Here is a 23,737-nt window from a genome sequence, read left to right as displayed (position 1 = left end):
ATTTGCAACACTTTCACATAAATTCAGCACAAACCATTCACTAACAACCTGCAATCAGGCACTAAAGACACTGGAACAGAGCTGTATATCAGTTAGTATATCAATTACTTCACTGTCATTCTTTTCAAACATGCTTCCTTTCTTTGGGGGTCTCTTAAATGCCACCTAAAGGTATCAGTTATCAATTTATTAGTTAAAAAAATTATAAAAAATGATTAATGCATTATTTTACTGTTACATTTAAGATTTTAATCATGCATTATATAAAGAGGTCAAAATGGCAATTGATGTATTAAATGTACTTTTTTGTTACACTAAACATTTTAAATAAACAGCTGTACGTATATTTGCTAATTTGAAAAGCGGTTATTTTTATATTATGATCAGGGCCATAACTGGGGTTTTGGGAGGCCCCGGTGAAGGCTGTACCAGTGGGCCATGTTTGAAACGGTGTAATTTGTATGTTCGTTCTGTTTATTTATTTGTGCTGTTTGCACAATGTTTACGTTTTGTCAAGTTTGTAGGTGTCCAGGTACAGAAACTGAATAATACAATGTAATATAGCACTGCATAGTCTTCGCTTTAAAAATGTTATATACAATCAAACCAAAATGTATCCAGACATTTCTCACAGTTTATTTGCTATAGTTTAGAAAATGATAATAAAATATGACAAGAACTCAAAGTTAAACTGTCAGAACAAACTAATCTTGATAATGTCAGATAACTTTGATAAAAAGGTTTGTAATGGATTACAATCAACCAAAACATCAGACAAATGTTAGTCTGACAATATTTTCACAACTATCAATACTTTGTTGACCAATTACCAAACAATGCTTAATTTGGTTCAGTCTGTGTTGTGTAAAGGTTGCATTTGCAATTCAGGAAAAAAACACGTAAGCAAAACATGCTGAGGTCAAAGTGTCTGAATAATTTTTTGTCCCAATAGTTTTTTATTTCACTATTAGAACACTGTATGAAGTGTTCTAATAGTTATAGTGTCCTGCAGCTTAAAAAAAAAAATCAAAAATTATATCTGCTGTCTGAATAATTGTTGGTTTGACTGTGGATTAATTCTTATTAAAACTACAAAGTAATTCAGTCAAGAGCAGTGAGTGATTTTCTTTCTTTCAATTTCTTGAATTTGGATTAACATTACAGCAGCTAGTAGCTAAATTAGGCATGGTCACTTTAAGAGACACTGAATGCATCAAAAATCCCACTAAACACTGGACGTCGAATTATAGATCATGTCTATAATAGGTCCGTCAGTCCATGACCATTTCTGAACATCTATTCGGTGTCCAAACTAGGTCCACTATTTGGACATCCAACTATGACCTAACTTGGACGTCATCTTGACATTCAACATTTGGCCTTTGAACTGGGTAATTTTTGGACGTCATTTGGACGTCTATAACAGGTGCAGGAAATTTACATGATTAATATGTAATTTTTTTTTATAGGGCCTATCAACATGATTACATGAAGAGTTAAGATGCAAAAGCCTCTTAGTGTCATCTGAAATTTTCTTCTAGAATGATCATTTTTATCAAGCTTGTATATTTAAGTTCAATAATAAGTGAAAGTACTCTACTATACAGGCTTTATAAAAATGTATAAAATTATAGTTCAGAAAATAGTTTCATGGTAGCATGTTTTAGGCCTATCCTCCTTATTTCTAATTTAAAAAGAACCAACAGCAGCTAAAGGACAGGCAAGGACAACTATCTATCAAGGGCTTTGGATTTCAACCAAAGAGACAAAAACAGTCAACATCACTCTGATTGGTCGAGGCAGCACATCATCATAACCCAAGCAGTAAATGCCACTCTGATTGGACGAGGCAGCACATCATCATAACCCAAGTAGTAAATGCCACTCTGATTGGACGAGGCAAAACGATGCATTTCGATGAATTTCGCGCGAGTGTTCAATCATTGCAAAATGGCAGCACAGTTTTTCAGCCTGCATCACTGGTGAATTTATTTTTTAGTAAAGAAGAAAATGATGATACTGAATTGTGATTTTTTTCTGTTGTTATATCTGTAGTGTTGTATGTAGTCCCATGTTTCCAGAGTGTGCAGGACATGTTTTCTTGGCCAGTTCATTTTCCTGTAGCTTTGTTTGACTAACAGCTAGTTAAATAACTGGAGATGCATACGAAGATGTAATGCATTTCCTGTTGAAACTAGAAGTTGAGGCAAAACTACAGGAAAATTTACTGGCACAGAAAACATGTCCTCCACCCTCTGGAAACATGGGACCACGGTTATAGAAGTTATAAAAACGACGTCCAAAATAAGTTTAAATTTGATGTTGAAAAGACATCCACAAACGACCACATTTGGACTATAAATAGCGCTTACATGGAGGTCCCACAGACGTCAACATTAGACGTGCGAAAGACATTGAAAAAAGACGTTGCCTGGCGTTACAAAACAATCCCTTCAATGGACCGAATATGCACGTTCAAAAATTACATGAAAAAGATGTCACTCCGATGTCACATTGCGCAGTGGGATAATACACATCTGATTTTTTTCTCAACTGTTTACTTTCACCTAAGATTTTTAACATACTTTCCGAGATGGGTATTTTGACATATTTTGTATGTATTTGTCAGTACAAGAGCAAAAAGAGCTTTCGTGACGACACACAGTAGTGGTCTGTCAGCTGACCTGATTGTCTTTTTAGGCTGGCCTCAGCCAGACGGTTGAGATCACCGGTGGCCCCCCTCAGCCGTGGGCCGCTATAATTATCACCACCTTTCACCCTACTAGCGACAATTACTATAATTGTTTCATTCAACTTCACTTTAAATATTTTAAATGCACAGTTGTAAACGTCTATTTATTTGTCAGTTTTAAGTGGTTACTTTTATAATAATTACAGTTTTTTGTTTTTTACATAAAACGATGTTTACAAAATTTTGAAATAAACAGTTGTTAATACTGTACATATCTTTATTTGTCAGTTTTAAAAGGTAATAGTTTAATTTTAATTACTGTATGTTACATTCAACAACTTTTTAAAACATTAAATAGTTTTAAATTAAAAATAACTTAATTTACATTTTTATTTCTTGAATTAAAACATTGATAATTGATTTCTTTCTTAAAATTTTAAGCAGTATTCACAATACTCCATACATTTCTATGTAAATCAGGTTCATTCACAAAACTCAGTAATTGTCTGGCACATTTAACACTGTGTTATTACCATCTGTGCTAATAGTCACTAAATGGCTTCTCGTTTAAGACGAGACGTTTGTGTACATTTTGTGCATAGCAAATTATGGCTATACATGCATATACTGAGAAAACAAGGGAGGAGGTGCAAAGTAACAAGAAAATAATAATTGTCTCTTAGAATCAATACGACTGAATCTCATTATATCATAATACAAGCAAATCCTGAAGCACTGTGTTCCATAACCATTGTGGACTTTTGCATCTGGAAACCTGGATCTATTCCATCACCAACAGCTACAAAGTGCTGCAACTGTTCCACATCCTCCTCCCTGGCACTGGGCGCTCATAATCAACCTGACCTTTGAACTGCACTGAGCTCCATACCCAACACAATGACAACGCTGCACTCCTCCACAGAGACAGGCTAATTCTTTATGATAAAGGGCAGACAGCAAGCTGAAAGCAGAGCAAATAGACATGAAGCTTGTTAGATGTGGAAACAGAGTGTGGTTTTGAGAGGAGATTACCGCAAAGGTCAGCTCAGTCATCTACTGCCAAAGAGCCGCCCATACAGAGATCACCCTCAAACGCCTGTCTGTTTGCTGATAGTTCTTTCTTTCTTTCTTCAAATTAGTTACAGGGTGGCTCACAGGAATTTCAGCTTGGATGTGATCACTTTACTGAACTCAGGCATCAGACTATGTCAGACAGTCACTTGTAACGTGCTTTGTGAATGCAAAATGAAGTCTGAGTTCACTTTATTAGTAAGAGAACAAGTCTTATTTTAAATGCAAAAAAATATATAAAAAATACAATAATAATAATTATATGAATTCTATATATCCTCTTATTCATCTGCCTCAACTCAATACCTCATCAAACAACAGGGAGGAGAGATGAATAGATGAATAAAGTGCTACAGGGAAGACTTATTCTTGTAGGCCAAAGACACCGAAATGAGTTAGCATTTTAGCACTTCCAGGTGCATTGTCCCAAAAGTCAACAGGTTTTTAAAATCTATTTATGTTTAAATGCTTGAAGTACAGTCTGTGGTCTGTGGCTAGGTTGCAAAAAACTTTATTAACATAACATTAAATTTTCAAGAAGTGCTTGGTTGGCCTACAGAAATATGACATCACTGCAGCACTCTATAGAGCTGCAGAAATACTGCAAAAAAAAAAAAAAAGAAGTGTGAAAGAGAAAGTTAGAGATGGGCGAAACAGGTTGACCTGGCCTTCGTACACCTAATTATGAATTATGCTGAGTAGACAGCTCATATCTCCAACAGGAGGGCACTGAGGAAGAGGAAGAGAAAAAGCATCAGCAGCAGCAACAGTGGGTCAAACTACTTTGAGGTCACTTTGAAGTGACAACACAGCACAGCGGGAAACTCTTTCTGCCCTACGAAATGTCCCTCCTTTCCACCCATCATCCAATTGGGCAATAACAAGGAGAGCACCTGTTCATTCTACAGAGTGTGTTAGCTGGATAAATTCAACCACATTCACATTACACGAACTGACACGTATTGGTGAGCTCATCATGAACCAATCAATGTGCTCATCGATGAACTAATCGGTGAGCTCATGGTGAAATAATCAGCTAACTGATTGAAAGCTTGTCTGTGAGTTCAACTGTGTCAGTAACATTAGCCATTCATCTGATTTTGTATTGATGAATCTGAAAATGCCACATCTTTGCAGTGTGGCCACTATGCAGAGACAAAGATGAGAGCTTTACTCACACAGCATGGGGTTCCTTAAACTTGCCGACCTGCTGGATATGATACATGAGATCCCCACCACTGATGTATTCCATGACAAAGTACAGGCGGTCCTGTAGATACACAGAGACAGGAGGGTAAGAGACAAACACAGGACAGGTGAGAAAAAAATGACAAAGAGTAAGACGGTTGAAGTCGCTTGCAACACAGAGCCGTTCTAGAAGTTTATTTAAGTTTATTTTATTACTGTGGGGTCAAATGAGTGTAAAATAAATTTTGGAATAAAATAGGACGGAATAGTTTAGTACCAATTCAATTACGGTTTCTTAATGATTTCTTTAGTACAACAGAACGGTTTATTTTGAATTGGACATGACAAAAGTAATATACGGCAATTCAATTGTGGGGGAAGTCGTGGCCTAATGGTTAGAGAGTCGGACTAGCAATCGAAGGGTTGTGAGTTCGAGTCTCGGGCCGGCAGGAGTTGTAGGTGGGGGGAGTGCATGTACAGTGCTCTCCGCTCTCAATACCACGACTTAGGTGCCCTTGAGCAACGCACCGAATCCCCAGGCGCCGAAGCATATATGGTTGCCCACTGCTCTGTGTGTGTGTACACTGCTGTGTGTGTGCACTTTGGATGGGTTAAAGCAGAGCACGAATTCTGGGTATGGGTCACCATACTTGGCTGTATGTCACATCACTTTTTTCACTTTCAGCAACTGCTGAGCATTCTATTTGTGGTTGACTAAAAATCTGATCTGTCATAAATCACCCAGGAACTGGATTTCACTTAATGTTTTTTATTCACTAAAATATGACATATAGAAGTCATTGATTTGGGCATGTTGTATCTTTTGGGTTCATTAAAAAAAGAGTCAACTCAAAGGAGTCATTCATTTGGGTTTTTGACAGAACATGTCTGTTTCAGCGAAAATACAAATTCAGGAAACAGACTACAACAGACAAGTTGTATATTTTTTACCCGCTGCAAGAATATTTACTTTTAGTGACACAACTCTATATTACATTTTTAACATCCACAAACACACACACACACACGTGCACATCCACACACTAATACACAAAACAAATCCCAGGGCCAAAATCCGAAGATCAAAACACGCTGGACGTCTTCATATCTGCAAGTTTCAGCCACATTTTCCCTGGGCTCCATTTTATTGCCTTTCTTCCGGTAATGATGAGGCTTATTTTGCATCAGTTGCGGGTAGTGTAATTTCCTGCAGTAGTGGTGGTGGTGATGTGTGTGTGTGTGTGTGTGTGATGGTCAGGGGTATTAGAGTCAGGGAGGATTAAGAGACTGAAAGTGATGAAGAGTGTGAGGGGGAGACGGACTGCTATGCAGCAGTGCTTAAAGGAGGTCCCATCACTGTCAGGCAGGAAAGAGTCTTTACCTCACTCCACTACACACCAACTACCTAAAGCCCTACGACTTCAACACATCAGCATACACACACACACACACACATATGACTAACTCCCCATTATAGGCTTGAGGATAATCTACATGACTGCAGCTGTTTGGCTGTCAAATACCTCCTGTGACTGATCCCCCTCCATAAAGAAATCCCCTCCCAACACCCCACTCGAATATCTTGGAGCTAACCAGGCTTTATTTGCATTTAACGAATGCATGAGCGAAGGAGGAGATGATTTAGTGACGTAGCTTCGTTTGAGATCCAATGCATTTCCAGAAAAATCAGGCATAAGAGCTTCGGCTGTGTGACGTCACAACCTTTTCCTCCCCCGGAGTCTCCTCGGTTTCTGACTCGGTCCTCTCTATCCTTTAACTCTCACTTCCTCTCTCGATTTCTCCATCTCTCGCTATCTTGCTGTCGGTGACAGGGGCTCATGCGGTGCTCAGTAGGATGTTGAGAGATGGCGATGCTGCCTGTCACAGATCTGCTGTGGCCACCTATGAGTGTGTGGCGCGCTGCCCCCCGTGAGCATGTCACATTCCCATGACCACACACACACACACACACACACACACAAATCAATGTTGTCAATGTACGAATGACTGCAGTCTCTAAGCTGCTTGTGGGGGATGGGGAGGGATGAATTCAAGTGTGTGTCTGTGTGTGAGTTTGTATGTGTGTTTGGTCATGTGCTACAGTTAAAAGAACACAAAGTGACATGAGCCCAGGCTTAAGCTTATGTCAGAGGATATACATTGAGAAGAGAGGAGCAAAAAGAGATGAGTTGAGAAGAAAAAGTGAGGTGACAAGATGCTATGAATGAAGAACAGGAGAAGAGACGAGATGAGATTAAATGAGATGAGACAAGATGAGGATGAAGAAAGGAGAGGAGATAATATGAGATATGAGAAGAAGATAAAAGCAGATTAGAGGAGAACAGAAGAGGAGAGAAGGGAGAAAAGAAAAGACGACGAGGAGAGGAGAGCAAAAGAGATGACATGAGAAAAAAAGAGGCGAGATTCGTCTACATGAAACATGGAGTGAAGATCAAAATAAACAACATGAAATGAGAAGAGAGCGGCAAAGGCAAAGAGCAGAGAAATTAAGAGGAGGGAATGAGGTAAGAAGAGCAATAGAGATGACATGAGATGAAAGAAGGTGAGATGAATCTATGACATGAAATGAGATGACAGCAGAAGAGACAAGACGAGACGAGGTGAGAAGAGATGAGACAGGAAGCTGCAGTACCATGGTCTGAAAGCAGGAGTGCAGCTGAGTGAGGAAGGGTGGTTTTCCTGCCAAGGCCAACACTCGCTTCTCCACCATAGTGCATTCTACATCATCATCCTGGATCACCACATCCTTCTTCAGGATCTTTATGGCAAACAGATCATCACCTCCCTTTCTCTCGGCCAGCATCACCTAAAAAAGACAAACAGATTGAGAGAGAGACAGAAAGAGAGCGTGAAGGTTTCAGGGATGTTCACAGTTATGTAACCAAACACACAATTGAAGCATTTGAGTGAACTAGCAGGAGGAGATGAGCAAAGCAACACTGTAACACATCACATGAGCTTCATTTATTAGCAGAAGATAGACTGGCCTTTGACTGTGGATTAAGACAGTAGCGTTTACACTCATTCTTCGCATGTTTAGGGCATGTTAGGCCAGAGAAGATAGCTGCAGTTGAGGCACAGATGATATAAAAGACAAAGAGAAATGATGGACAGAAGAGATGAAGCTCTCGCACACACGTGAAGACAATAAGGAGCAGATCTGAGTGTGGCACAACGGCATGGTGAAGGAAATCTTGAGTGACGGGAGGGCAGATTTTAATTATGCTCATTTTTAGTATTGAGCCTGAAGGCGCATGTACTACAGAGAAAAGACAACCAGAGAGAGAGGGATAAAAATTGAAGAAAAAGAGAGAGAGAAAGTTCAAAGAGTAAAGTAAAAAGACTGCACTGAGTCAAAGAGCAATAGAACTGGAGGAAGATTAAATAAATAAGTGAAAGATTAATATCATAAACATTAAAAAGTATAACTATTTATATATATAACACAATTTATTTAACATACATTTTTATGACAATTAAAAGAAAAATAAATAAATAAATTAATTAATTAATTAAAACATAACTATAATCACAAGTATAATTCCACTTAACACAGAACAGTCAAGTCATTCAAAAACATTTCCAGTAATATTGAAACATCTGTTAAAACATCTGTTACCATACAAACATAGATGACCTAGATGAATGAAATTAAACGCTGATTTCAATCAATACCATTTAAAGGAAAACAAATACAACACTCTAAGCTTTGAGTTTTGCACGGTAGTGCTCGACTTACTACAGTATATTACATCCATATGCAAATGAAGTTTTTTTTTTTTTCAGTAGCATGACAGTAGTGCAACCATTTTCAAAACTGTGTCTCTTTTCCAATAACAAGCTACTTTTTTCAATTAATGGCAGCGTAGCACGACAAGGGAGTAAACAAACTCTCTCTTCTAAAATATCCTCTCTCTCTCTCTCTCATATATATATATATCTAGTGCCAGAAAATCTGATTCTTTGCAGTGAATTTGTTCATGTAAATAAACCAATTAAAAAAAATTATTAACCAATTTGAGCTCCCATGTGGCGTTTTAGGATGTTTTATATATACTGTACATCAATTTGATGTTTTTCAGGTTGTGGAAAGAGTAGCTTGACTGTAGCATAACTATTTACATATGTGTATCTTGTAGTTTGGAAAGCTACAGATTCAAATGAGCTCCTCAACACTTATGCGTGTGTGTGTGATGAATTTAAACCCAATCCAATATGCCTGAAACAGCCACAGTACTTCTTGTCACCAAACCAATAGCGCTTCATCAGTGTGTGAAGCATTTCTCAAATACCCTCCCTCATTCTGCGGCAAGGTCACAGAGAAAAACCTGACGGAGGAAAACTAATGCTTGAAGAAACTTTATGGACATTCTGGCTCTGCCATTTAGCTTTCTCTTGAAAATAAATGCACATATTGAAATGAGCAGAGTTATTTCAGTGTAAAGACAGCCCCAGATGGACATCTTGTGACTGGCAATGGGAAAAGAGAAGCGATTCACTTCAACATTACAGAGGACACCATCTGCTACTTTACACCCTAACACACACACACACACACACACACACACACACACACACACACACACTACTCTGGCAGAATAGCAAGCAGGTCATATCCATTCCAACGCATTCATTACCGTTGCATACCTGTTTAGAAAAACTCACATCGAACCAAAGATACACGACTGCACACAGTGCTCCAAAGTCTCAAGGACATTGTCAGTAAGTGCAGCCACACAAAAGTATCTGCTGGGCCCTGGATGAGAACTGCTCTAGGACCAGCATATTCAAGGACAGATACTGATCAATGATCATGTCTCAAACTGAGGTCTGCTTCGAACTCATAATCCCAACTGGACTGAAAGTGCACATCTGTCAGCTTCTGAAGCTCCCTCTGCTGAAGGCTCATCATCATGGAATCTACAGTCTTTTTGACAAAACACCATTTTTTTTAATCACTGAGAGCAATATCAACACTGCCAATCTCCCATTTACTATTCTAAAATATATATTTTCATAGGATCTTGGTCTTTTTTCCAATAAAAGTACCTCAACATCGCTAAAAACAAGAAAAAATACCTGAGAAGCAAAACTGCGTAAGATATTAAGACGATAAAGGGATAGTTTTGGGTGAGCTATCCCTTTAAGTTAAAATTTCCTTAGTAAATTGTAAAATCTTCTTTTTTTAAAGTGAAAATATAACAGAAGTAACAACAACAAGTAATGACATTTTGATTAAACATTACAACCACACAAATTATTTTAAATGATGAAGCATGAATGGATGAAGCATTCACAATAAATTCTATAGCATGTATTTAGAAAACAGTTTTTTTAATGCTTTCTTTTAACCTCACTTACTTTTTTTTATCTCTAAAAAAACTCTGCCAATCGTAAGGCTTCTCTTTTAAAGTTTTCATGTTCATTTTCAAACAGTTAAAATTGAACAATTACTTATGATTCAGTGAGGGAGTCAGAAATGACGATTCACTGACTGATGGAGTCTGATTCAAACTGATAACTGACAGGCAAGTTTAAGGCGAATTCTTTAATATTTTTGACTGCTTCATTAGAAAGAACTGCGTCTTTTTTCGTTTTTTTCTTAAATCAGACATCACAGCTTGTGTTATGCTTACTGTTGCCTACACCGGAATGAGGCAAGAAATCAAGGTCTTAATATCATATGAAGAGTTAATAAATCCATTTTGATTAATTTGAGAAAAAAAAATTGTTTCCTTTACCAGAAGGCAAGAAGAGATAAACACTATTTTCTGTTTCAAACTCTCACATAGACGGTTTAGGCTATAAAAACATGCAAAATTTAAATCCTGGTTTTGATTTTCAAAGATTTATTATAAAATTTTATTATTATTTTTCCCAAAATGCAATTACAGCAATAAAATAAAATGTAATCATGAACAAGAACATGAGCAACAATATCACATTAAACCACAGAAATTACAAAATGATATTTCTCTTACATTCAGCTTCCAGAAGAGCATTCATCTTTGCCATGTTACATTCATTTAGTTGACAAGTGCTATGTGCTGTATTAATAAAAACATAAATGGCATTAATAAAAACACTAACACTGACAAGCCATGCAATATCAGTGATCTACGGCTCTGTGTATTAAATTAATCTGAATAATTTCCATCTGAAAGCACGTGATGGAGATTTACCGGTACTATTAATCAAAGAACCGGCTTTGCTGACTATATGGGCATGACAATCACATGTAATTTTTCGTGCAGCCCTTGTTAGTTGATCACAAAGTACAAAGTAGTCGAGAAAAACTAGGATGCAGGGTGTATTCAGAGTGCCACCATTACTGTCTAGAGTGCATGGAATGGTGCGCTGTGATTGGTTGAGAGGATATATCGCATTCTGCAAAAAAGGGAGACTGGCGTTTGTCGTGGTTTTTAAAATTTTAAACTGACTTTTCAATACTGACCAGATATAATACTGATTTTGGCGGAAACTCATATGATGCTGCTAAAAATAATATTATCTGGTGTAATAAAATGTGTTTATCTAGTTTAAGGTAAAAAAAAAAAAAACACGTTATTTTCCACATAATGTACATTATTGTTTCTCCTCAATGCCCTGCCTTCTGACACACGTAGATTTTTACAAAGCTCTGGTCTGCTCTGATTGGGCAGCTATCCAGTGTGTTGTTATTGGCCGAATACCTCAAGCGTGTGCTGGAAATGTTACGGCCCATAACATATTGTGATGCCCTGTCCAGCCGGAGCGACAAGACATAAACAAACAAACAAACAAACAAAAACATTATAAATGTGATATAAACATGATTTCTAGTCGTGTCCTCTTTTGGAAGGCCAATCAAAGTAGTTTCGTTTTCTCAATGAAACAGCATCACACAACACGACCTTGAGTAAGCAGAGGCAGCTGGCTATGAGAACGCGTGGGCGGCAGATTCTACGAATGACCGTAGATGCAAATCTTCCCACACAGTGATGTAGACATGTGGGGGTGTGTTTGAATGAGCCATTTTAGGGGGGTGTGGATGAGTCTTAACTTTTATAAAAAATATCTCTTTGAATTTGAGAAAGGAAAAAATTGAAATCGCATCATATTACCCCTTTAAAATGGTTTAAATTGCATTTTGGAACCAAACTCTTCATTTGCTTAAGGATCTGTCAAAATTTTCACTGGAAAACAAATACCCATTAAATCACTATTTGTTTTCAGAATGCAAGTTCTGGCAGACTTCAGCACGGACCTTGCTCTCTGAACACAAATCTATGAGCCTGCAGAGAACCTCAGAGTCACGCACAGACATTTGTTTGGTAGCCTCTGAGAATGAAGATGCAGCACTGAAATGGACAGGTCAGTCTGTCAGATGCAACAGAGAGGCTGACATTTCATTTGTGGTGATGTGGACGACATCAAACAGTCTTGGCTAATGATGCTGACAGAGGTCTAGCACTACACATCAACATATCAATATCATTTTAAAATCCTGTTGCCATGGCAACTGGCAGCAACTGGAACATGAGCCCACTCACCCTCCTATTTCCCCTCTCTCTGTCTTTTAGCCTGCGCTCCAGTAATCTTAGTTGTTTAGAGTGACCTCACGGTGAGACTACCTGCTGCTTCAAGCACCAGTGAGGGAAAGAACAGGGCGAGAGTTACCTTTCCAAAGCTGCCCTTGCCCAACACCATGAGAAAATTGAAGTCGGACAGTTTCATGCGGTCCCGGTTGCCATTGCTGTCAAATTTGGAGATGGTGTTGGAGGAAGAGCCTTCTATTTTGCTGGGACCAATTTTAGCTCTCTGTAGGGAAAGAGCAAAAGGAGACAGTAAGCTGGTGTTAGAGCGGGGTCAGAGACAACACAGACACGTTTGTTTTTCTAGCACTCTGGCGACTTTCATTTGACTGAGCTAATGATATTTTATTAAATCCTACTCCAAAAACCAACATTACAGAAACCTACACTCTCAGACAAAAAGAGAAAAAAAGTATAGAAGCTGTCCCCGGGGCAGTGCCCTTTGAAAAGGCATGAATCTGTACCATTTAGGTACCCCTTGACGGTAAATAAGGTACAGAGGTGTACTTTTCGAAAGAGTATTGCCCCTGTGAAAGCTTTAGTATTTTTTTTTTTCTGAGAGTGTAGAGACACACCAATATTAAATTTCTGGCTTGCATTCTTTGCAATAAGCTGATAATTATTTTCATGTTATGGCTGTAAACAGATAAAGGACAATATTAGAAATACTATAATATACTGTCTAAATAAACACAATGACTACTTAAAAGCAAGTTAATTTAGGCATCACAACTTTACAATATTCAGTATGAGAAATGAATATTGATTTTGATTATATTTAATAGTGTTAATCTTGAATATAAGCCAATAACTAATAAAATATACTATTAATTCCTAAAATATAAATGCATTAAAAAAAGACCAACATTTTTTATATATGTTGGTATATAATACTGATAAAATAAAAATATTTAATATTGGCCTACTGTGGTACACATATTGCACCAATTTGTACATAAAAAGTATTTTTGGGTTCACGGATTCAGTTAACAAATCATTACAAGTTGTATATACACATACTGTATATTGTACAGAAACTTGTTAGCATTTTTAGATTTTCATCAAGACATTTACTGTTTATTAAAAGCTAAGCACATTCTCCATGACTCAAGCTAATGGCTTTCATTTTTAGTCTTTAACTAGCTGACAGCGACAACTAAGCCTCAACATTACTGCAGCATATGCACTTGTGAAATAAGCTTCAAACTTTGAAATCTAGCCGTCTTGTCTTCATATATGCACACAGGTGGATGCTGCACACTGGTGGTGGATGAGGAGATACCCCCTGACAATGTAAAGCACTTCGAGTGCCTAGAAAAGTGCTATATAAATGTGAATAATAATAATAATTATTATTACTTTCTTAAAGTTTGAGAGAGCAGCAATAAGGAAAGACCAATGGAATAGTGAAAGAGCAAAAGAGTGCAAGTATACAGTGGGGAATTGGAAAGCATGAGCAAATACAAACATAACTGCTCCATATGTATACCCAACCACCATTACATCTATATTTCTAGTCTTTTTCTTATTTTCCGCCGATCGTTTAATGGTCTACAAAATGAAGGTGATTTCAGGGTTTACTATCCTTGTGGGGACAGTTATGCCACAGCCTGACATGACTGACATCTATTGTTTGTTTCTCTCTGTTGGTTGCTGAATTTCTTAAGCAGGTCCATTCATCACATCCCTGCTAAATCAGTCAAAAACACGGTTCAGCAAGCGTTGGGTAAACCTGTCATCCAGACTGCAGATTAAGCCATTTTTGGCTATTGTGTGCATGTGTGGAAAAGACAGCATGTGTCTATAATACAAAGAGAAACATTAAATATGTTTTTGGCAGCATTTGTAAAACAGCTCTAAAGTGTTTGTTAGACACAGAGGAAGTGGGTGTGTGTCGGTTAAACTGTGGCAGTTTGTGTGTGTGTATCTCTCGCTCTCTCTAGGTGAACGTTTAGTTTCTGGCAAGCATCTCACTGCCCAAGCTGGCATGCTACCGAATAACAGACGGCCTGTGTAAATGTCTGTGGTTCCTTCTGTATTAAGTGTGTGTGCGGTCACAGGGCACAGTCATTAGGCCCCGTCGGCTGCAAACTGAGGGGAAGTGTCCTGCCGATTTTCCTTGTTCACCAACATTCTCCTTCACAGTCCACTGAGAACTGATCCATTATCTACAGCTGTGAGCCAATCACACCTACAGCAGCCTAGCAACAGGTCACACATGCACGCGCACACACACACACACACACACACACACAGTCTCACACACACAAATGCACTAAAAGCTTTTCTCATTCACGAGACATATAAACACAGCGCTTGGGCTGACACACAAAACACAACAAGGATTACAAGACTCCGGACTTATTTAGCTTTTTATGCACTGCAGACACTGTTTTAACTGGTATCTCTCTTATTTAATTCAGATATCTGTTTTATAAAAAATGGTTTTTTATTTAAATATCTATGTATGTTTTTACCTAACATTATTATTACATTATTATAAGTTGTAGATGTAATAAGAATAGCTCACCTCTCTTTTAAATATCTGCTCTGCTTGAATATATATATATTCTGTTTATATATATATATATATATATATATATATATATATTCTGTTTATATATATATATATATATATATATATATATATATATATATAAAATAAATTTCTTTAAATATCTGCCATTTTAAATATTTATCTAAATATCTATTATTTGTATAAATATGTATTTAAATATGTCTATGTTTTATTAGAATATTCATTTAAAATAGGGCTTTATATGAGTGATTTATTTAAATAAAGTGATACATATCAAATATGTATTTTCTGTAAATAAGGTTGCTTTGACATCTACATTGCAGAGACCAGTGGAATTTCAAACAACCAAAAAGTCCACAAAATTATTGACAATTATTGAAAATAATTAAACTGTCAGTAATAAAAACAAAGGGTTAATAACAATAGAATAAAAATATACAAATGAAACAAACTGTGCTTTAATGTTTATTTTATGCAAGTCTCAAGCAGTTTACAGCCTACTACAGAAATGAATAATCAAATTTAAAATAAAACAGCAGTCTTCACTGTAAGAATTAAACTTTTTTTGTTTCTTAAAGCTACAAAATTCCTTCACTCAAGAGCAGTGTGTGATTATTTATCTTTTGTTGTTTGATTAATAAGCACACAGTCGCAGCAGGAAAAAAGCCCGCTGTTACTGTAAGAGCCGCACGGATCCAAATGACCATAACACACGTATTTTCATTCTCAACTCTTTACATTCATTTATTACATGACCGACGAAGGTATACACGATTAATCACTAAGCACAGCATTTTGACACATTTTTGTGTGTATTTGAGCTAAAAGAAGACTTTACATGTCTGTGTTCCGTTCCGTCAAGCGCATATCTCTATTCCTGAGGAGCAACGAAAGTTTTCTTTCATGCTTTTAAAAACATGAATAAATATACTTTTATAAATAAAGCATGTCCCATTATGCAAATGTCACATAACATGATTTTACTGATTTGCACGGGAAACTGGGCTTTTATGGAGGAACGAAAGCGCAGCGCTGCAAAAAGGGGGCGGAATGGGGCGCAATAATCGCTTTATCAGCCCTTATTTGCAACATATCGGTTTCTTTTCTTTTTTTTATATATATTAGCTTTATATCCATTTTTATTCAAATATCTGTATATGTTATAACAATTTTTGTTAAAAATCTATTATTTAAATTAATAAATAATTTGTTTATTTATTTATTTATTTTTACATAATTAGTGAATATAAAATAAAATGTGATTTTTCACCTTTAAAGAGATACTCCACCCAAAATGAACATTTCTGTCTCTCGACATCACCTTAGTGCCATTTTGTAGAATATCCGCTGAATGCAAGCAGCTTACACAAAGTATTGTTGTTGCTTTAAAACGTTACATTTGAACCACTGATGGCAGATGGACTATTCTGACGATGTTGAACTTGGCCGTCTATGAGACAGTCACAAGCCTCCCGGTTTTCATCCAAAAATATCTTAAATTGTGTTCCAAAGATGAACAAAACTTTCACAGGTTTGAAACGACATGGGGGTAAGTGATTAATGACAACTATTTTATTTTGGGGTGGAGTATCCCTTTAATTGATGGGTCAGAACTGATAGGAAACAACAGAAGGGATGTTATCTAGAACCTATCCAAGTAAGATTTTATGTAAATGCCACCCTCCAACATGTCAGAGTATGTGTTTTGTCCACTGTCTCTGAAAAAACTTGTATTATATTATTTGTTAATTTCAACCCACCATTTTATGCAGTTCACACACATTTCTTAAATTGCACATGCCACTGAGATCCTGTGATATTTACAGAAGGTGACTGTAATTAAAAATACGCTGAGCTGATTTCAATTCCGACACCTTTACAATCATTCCAAATGAATTTCTGCATTTCTCTCACTTTTCCCATGATTCCATTACTATTTTCCAGCAGAATGCATGTGTAGGATTGCCTGGGTCCCTTCGGCCCATCCTACACGTGCCTGTCTCGCTGCCCTCTCTCTCACAGCCTTTTGGAGTACATTCAATTTTAATTTCCAAACTGCTGCCATATTGTGAGGCTGGCAAGCAGCTCAGTCTAGCATAGAATTACATTAACCCACTCCCTACTGTTCAGACGCCACACTTCACACTGTCCCTGCAGACAAACACACGGCCCAGTGCTCAGCCTCACTCACACATCTCTGCCTCTTTTTCTAGCTGTCTGCTTCCCTTTATCTCATTTAAAGCGGTCATTATTTACCCACCTTCATGACATCCCAAACCTGCATGACTGACTCGGTCTGTAGAACATAAAATGAGAAATTTAGAAAAATGTGCTGGCTGCCCCTTTTCAAAAGTGACAATGAATAGGGACGGAAGTCATCAAGCTTTTAAAAGCACTCAAAAGTATCTTAAAACCAGATGACTCGTGTGCTATATACTGAATAGCACAAACTTGAAGCAGTCATTCAATGAAAACATTGGTCAAAGGTTTTTATAAAATATTTATTTTCTGAAAGATTATTGCTGGCTGTTACTTGAAATGCTCTGGCTCTATTTTGGTGTGTTCCTCACACTACCATAACACTTTAGAAGATTTTGAAAATACTGCATGTCATATGTTCCATTTTTATGATCCTTTTATGAGGATTTGTCTCCATTTTGAACCATTTTGAAGGGTCCAGTTCCTATTCTTAGCAAATAGAAAAGAGCAACCAGCACATTATTCAAAATTTCTCCTTTTGCCCTCCACAGGAGAAAAGATAGGGACACAAGTTTGGAACAAAATGAGGGTGAGCACGTGATGACAGAATCTTCATTTGTGGCTTACAATCCCTCTAATCTTCATACCTCATAGAGTTTTTCCCCATCTCTCACTCTGAATGTTGTGGTTCTGTAGATATGTGGGCAGGGACTGCGGCCTCTGGGGAAAAGCCATCTGAGAAGCTCTGTCTCAGCGCCAAAACCACGAGTTGAGTGGCGGCATTGATCTCTGCACACGCATACACACACACATACCATAAAAATGCTCTCCACCTCCTACTCCTCCATCGATTGCTGGGCGTGAACGAGCGATTAGCTCTGTAGCCAACTAAGAGCCTCATCACTGGACCAAGGCAGTGTTTCTTTTGTAAAAGACAAACAATTCAGCCATATTCTGTTCAGCATAAAACCAATGCACACACACTCACACAGACATACAGCATCAACCGCTCTGCCCGACGACCCAGTGGCGACAACTTTTATTTGTCTGATCCAGAATAGACAGGAAGGATGCTAGAGAGGAGGATAGCGAATGAGAAGGGAGGGATAAAAAGGAATGGAGACAAATGCTAATGTGGGTAGATTTCCACTGAGCTGAATGCGTCGCTTTCACCGCGCTTCACTGCACACAAATACCGTCATTTCTGCACGGCAGTGTGGAGGGTGGAGTGAGAAAGAAGAAAAAAATAATGAGCTAAACAGTGACAGGAAGTCATTTGTTCATTGTGGTGAGATGTAGAGGGAGGTGGTCACGTCTTGACAGGTCAAATTACAGGTGAATAAGAGTTGAGGAGATGCTATCAACAGGAGGACGGCTATTAGAAGAGACGACTTAACTGATCTGATCACACCCTCTGACACACACACACATACAGAAAAACAATGTTGAAAATGAACAAAAGGTGTCTGAACAGAAATGCTGAAATATGTGGAAATACCATACTTTAAAAAGAGATGTATTTATTGGTGTGTTATGTCTTATTATGTCGTATTATGTCGCTAACACTTTACAATAAGGTTCCATTAGTTATTGTTGGTTAATGTATTAACTAATATGAACAAACAATGAACAATACATTTATTACAGTATTTATTCATCTTTGATAATGTTGGTTAATAGAAAAAAATATAGTTGATCGTTGTTAGTTCATGTAAATTCACAGTGCATTAACTAATGTTAACAAGCACAACTTTTGATTTTAATAATGCATTAGTAAATGTTGAAACTAACATTAACTGAGATTAATAAAAGCGGTATCTGTATTGTTCATGTTTAGCTCAATCGTTTTAGTTTTATAAATATTTAGTGTACCTATATATTGCTCTAAAAGTTTGGATTTCACTATAAGTTTCAAAGTGGTGTTTTGGACAATATTACGCTTTTTGTGTATAAATGAATAGTAACTTGCTATCGTTTATCATATTGCTATATAATAGTTCTTCATTTTGATAATATAATACACTGGTTTTGATATGATGATATATGATATGATATTATATATGATATGATATATGATATTTGATATGATATATGATATAATATGATGATATATGATATGATATGATAGATATATATATGATATGATATATGACATGATATGATTATATATGATACAATACAATACTCTTTTGCTAATAAAATGATAATTATTTCTACAATATAATATCTAATATATTGCCCCTATGAGTAGCTTAGTTGGTGACTTTTTGTGATTAACTTGTAGTGTGGTAAACAACTTTATGAACAGTTCTTAACTTTATGTTAATGAGTGTGCAGCTTTGTCAAAATACAGTTTGAAAGTAAGTAATTTGTGCGAGAAACTTCTACTTGAATAATGTAAAGGATTTGGATAAAAAAAAAAAAAAGTATGTCGCGTTATTGACCCCTGGGCACGTCCATGGAAAATTTTTTATCCATATAAAGCAGGAGTTGATCCAAAATGAGTGTGAGATAATGAGTCATCTCCCCATCTCTGTTTTCATGCTGAGCCAAATCTGGCTATAGCCCATGACGCAGGAACAAAAGTTGACATGAGGCTACAGCTCTGAGCGTTTCGTGATGTGGGCGCTCTGGTCCTACAGCACAGGAACAGGAGTGACCAGCACTGTGTTACTAACACTGATCCTGAGGGAGGCCTGCTGGTCAGTCTGTGTGCGCAAGTGTGATGGAGCTGCTGGCAGGTAGCTTGATTTAGCCTCGGCCGTAATGAGCTCAATATGAGTGCCAACAGGCCAATCCTTTATCTGCCCCCTCTGCCCTGACTGCAAAGACCCCATAGCAAGGAACTGACTCGCTAACCTTTCCTACATCTCCTGTCCTGATGCTCTCAAATAGAGCCTAAGCATTTTCCCCTCACAACCACTCAGTCTCAAAGCATATAGGAATGCTGCGTTATTCATTCTTAGCCGGCAACAATCGAACAGCATACAACTGAGCAAGACACCAGATGTGATGCTGATCTATGAGAGAATTACTCAAAAGCTATACTGCCTACAGAGCCAGTGTTTTAAGGCATAACAGACACAAAGGCTGCTCCATAATTCCAAAACAACTTTATTATATTGCCTTGTAAGTTTGAGTTTATGTAGTAATAATAAAAGTAGTAGTAGTAGTAGTAGTAGTAGTAGTAATAATAATAGTTTGACATAATCAAAATAAATAGTTATAAATAGTTTTAGTTTACAAATAAACTAAAAATAAAGTTATTATGACTATTAACAATTTATTTTTACATATCCCAACAAAGACTATTATTATTTTATTATTGTTATTTTGTGATGTTTAAAATTATGTTTAAAAAAGTACAATAAAAAATAAGAGTTTTGTTAAAATAGGTGTGTGTAATATGTGTAATATGTAAAAAATAAATAAACTGTTAATATAATATTAATACCAATAATAATTACTAGTACTATTATTATTTTGCAATACTGAAATCAAGTTACTTGAAAAAGTGCACATTTGTTTTTATAGTAATATCAAATTATAAAATGTATACAATTATATAATTGTATTATTTATATAATATTATACAATTTGTCTATAGAGCTGTAAGGTTTTCAAATGAGTCTTGAAAGCGTTATAATTTATTTTACAATAATACTCCTACTAATAATAAACTCTGGGTTTAAAACAAACATTTCTGGGTTATTTGGCAACCCAGCGCTGGGTAAATGTTGGACAGAACACATGCTGGGTTAATTACATTTTATACATTATCCCATTTGCTGGGTTGTTTTTTGAAATGGTGCTGGGTCAGTCAACCTACTGAATGTTTTTTCATTTTAAATCATAAAAATGCACTCTTTTACCATCATAAAATCTTCAAAAACATTTTAGGACATTTAGGCCAGTTTCAATTGGTTTGGCACAGGCTACCCAACATTGGGTTACACTGACCCAGCACTGGGTAGGTATGTGAGGGGGTTGACTTAAACTGATGAGTTAAGAAGTTTTTCCGACATGATGTGTGAAATCAGCCCACCAGATGAGATACAGATTGACCATTTCTCACATTTTGCATTATGCATCACACCATGTGTAGGAAAACTGCCAGCTCAGACACAAACACCCACTCCGTGCTGCTCTGAGCTTAGCATTGGGCTGTTCATAAATAATACCATCATGCTCTGGGTCCACAGCTGGGTCTGCCCGCGGGACCGTTTGAATTATGCAGAGACTTGCACAGTTTGTGCCCCTTCATACACACACACAAACACAAAAAGCATCCAACATACATGCCACACACATCACATGCATCCCCCGACTGGCACAAACTGACTGTCGAGACCATTTCACCAAACAAACTTATTGGGAACCATGTCTGAACTACTAGCCACTGTATGCTCTCAAAAGAAACAGGAAACCAGAGGAAACATTAGGAGACATTAAACTTTGCCCGAAACAATCAGTGGTGAAAAAAGGCCAGGGATCAAGAGCTTCGTGCTGGTACCTCTCAGTCAGATGTATTCTGTATTCAAATTGGGACGTGTGGAGCAGAATGCAGGTTGACATGAGTGTGATTACTCTAGGAGGATGCTGGGATTTGCCAATGTGTTATTTATGCCAGAATTGTCAGTGAGTGATATATGCTTCATGCACAAAGACCTCTCTCTCTCTTTCACTTTACCTGCTCACACCCAGTTAGGAGAGTCAAATTAAATTAAAATCAAAATTGGCTCTATTTCCTTTTTTGGTGTTTTTCTTTTTTTTTTTACATTTCTGGTCTTATTAGGCATGATTCAAGTGCATGTTATTCAAATTGTTGAAATTTTTGTCTCCGTAATATTTTATCCAAATATAATAACTAACTTTACTAAATTTGCCAAAATTGACATTCCTCTTACGTTTCAAACTCCAACCACCTGACTCCATTCTGTAAAATAGAAATAATGACTTTGATGTTGATTTTAATCGTATGCAGAAAAAAGAAAAGAATTCCACAGCCCCAGTACTGTACATGAGTACAAGAAACAAAACAGTGCCAGTGATGGAAAAAGAAAAACATAAAACAAAATCAAATTTACAAAACTAATATAAAACCAAAACACAAAACAAACCAAAACCAAAACAAACAGGAAAACTATCACAAATAAACAAAACAAAGCAAAAAACACAAAATGAAACCCAACACAAAAACAAATAATCCAAACACAAAATGAAACAAAAAACAAAACAAAACAAACAAAAAAACTTAACTAAAACAGCACTGTTCTCTAGGGGCTTATCTTTTGTTAAATAAAATGAAACTAATGTTTACTTGTGTGTGCATACATACACTATATATGTATGCAAATACAAACACATAATTTCTGACACACCCAAAAAAGCAGGTGAACACACATACTCTCACCTCAAACTTTTGCCGGAGTTCCTCATTGCCTTCTTCACCTTCAGGTGGGACAGGAACATTGAAGTACTCGCCCTCTTCCTGACTGAGCAGCTTAAACCTGCATGTGTGTGTGTGTGCATGTGTTTGACAGACAGAAAATAAGGGACAGTTTGGTTAGTGCAGTATCACATATGCTTCAGAAACAGAGACATTAAATCCTCTGATAATGGTTCCATCTGGCCACTATTGGAATTGCACACTTCCCTGAAATGGCACATTTTGTCAAATTACCTCAGCTCATTTAAACCATTCATACACTTACAGTTTCCCTCTCAGCTGGGAAGACCTTGACTATGATCATTCGTGAAGAGGAATCCAACCGGGTGGAGATGCCCCCCAATCAGCTTTCAAATGTCTGAGGGACAGCATGATGCCTCATCTCATATTTAGCTCTTCTAACATCTGTGCTTCCAGATAGCAAAAAATCAGCTTCCTGTTTAACGGTGTGAGGTGACCATTGCTGGGATCCGACGAGATGACATGTTCAAAAATCAACAGACCTAGAGCAGCACGCTGGGTTTCCACATCCTTTATTGCTACTGATGTGATAGGAGGCCCTGTGTTCATCTTGCCTCTGGTCTGCGTGGGTGTGTGTGTGTGTTTATGACTGCAGATGAGTCATGGCTGCAGTACTCCCCCCCCCCCCCCCCAACACTCCTTCCTTCCACATCTAGACCTCCAGAGGCTTTAGTGTGTGTGAGCATCATCCTCATCACATTCACAGAAAACGGAAAGCGCAGAAGAATGGCAGTTAGCATGAAAAGATCTTATAGTCTATATGTTGGTCAGAGACTTTTATGAGTCATAGTCATGGCCATGGGCAGTTAATGATCACTACATGCAGAATAGAGGTCATAAATGAGCTCACAGTGACTTTCAAAAGTGTTCAACCTAGACTTAATATCATCAAATTAATATGCATGAGCCAAAGACAGTATATATAGTTGAAAACACAGTTTTACTTTTGCCAAGCTATAATATTTCTTTAATTATCAATTAAT

At 37.1% G+C, this 23,737-nt stretch overlaps 1 protein-coding gene across 2 annotated transcripts in view; it reads right to left on the bottom strand.

Annotated features, from left to right (window-relative positions):
- Nucleotides 1–23,737, bottom strand: part of LOC127950904 (protein kinase C beta type) — a 113,913-nt gene that overhangs the window by 30,492 nt on the left and 59,684 nt on the right. For both annotated transcript variants that reach the window (XM_052548317.1, XM_052548306.1), the window contains exons 8-11: nt 22,698–22,794; nt 12,632–12,772; nt 7,605–7,778; nt 4,942–5,033 (exon numbers count right to left, since the gene is read on the bottom strand). In XM_052548317.1, the coding sequence (XP_052404277.1) occupies nt 4,942–5,033; nt 7,605–7,778; nt 12,632–12,772; nt 22,698–22,794 (504 nt within the window). The remainder of the gene's footprint in view (nt 1–4,941; nt 5,034–7,604; nt 7,779–12,631; nt 12,773–22,697; nt 22,795–23,737) is intronic.

Source organism: Carassius gibelio, chromosome A3 (genome assembly GCF_023724105.1).
Source record: "Carassius gibelio isolate Cgi1373 ecotype wild population from Czech Republic chromosome A3, carGib1.2-hapl.c, whole genome shotgun sequence".
Classification (NCBI taxonomy): domain Eukaryota; kingdom Metazoa; phylum Chordata; class Actinopteri; order Cypriniformes; family Cyprinidae; genus Carassius; species Carassius gibelio.
The sequence above is the reverse complement of the archived record's forward strand: the minus strand, read 5'-3'. Positions and strand labels throughout refer to the sequence as shown.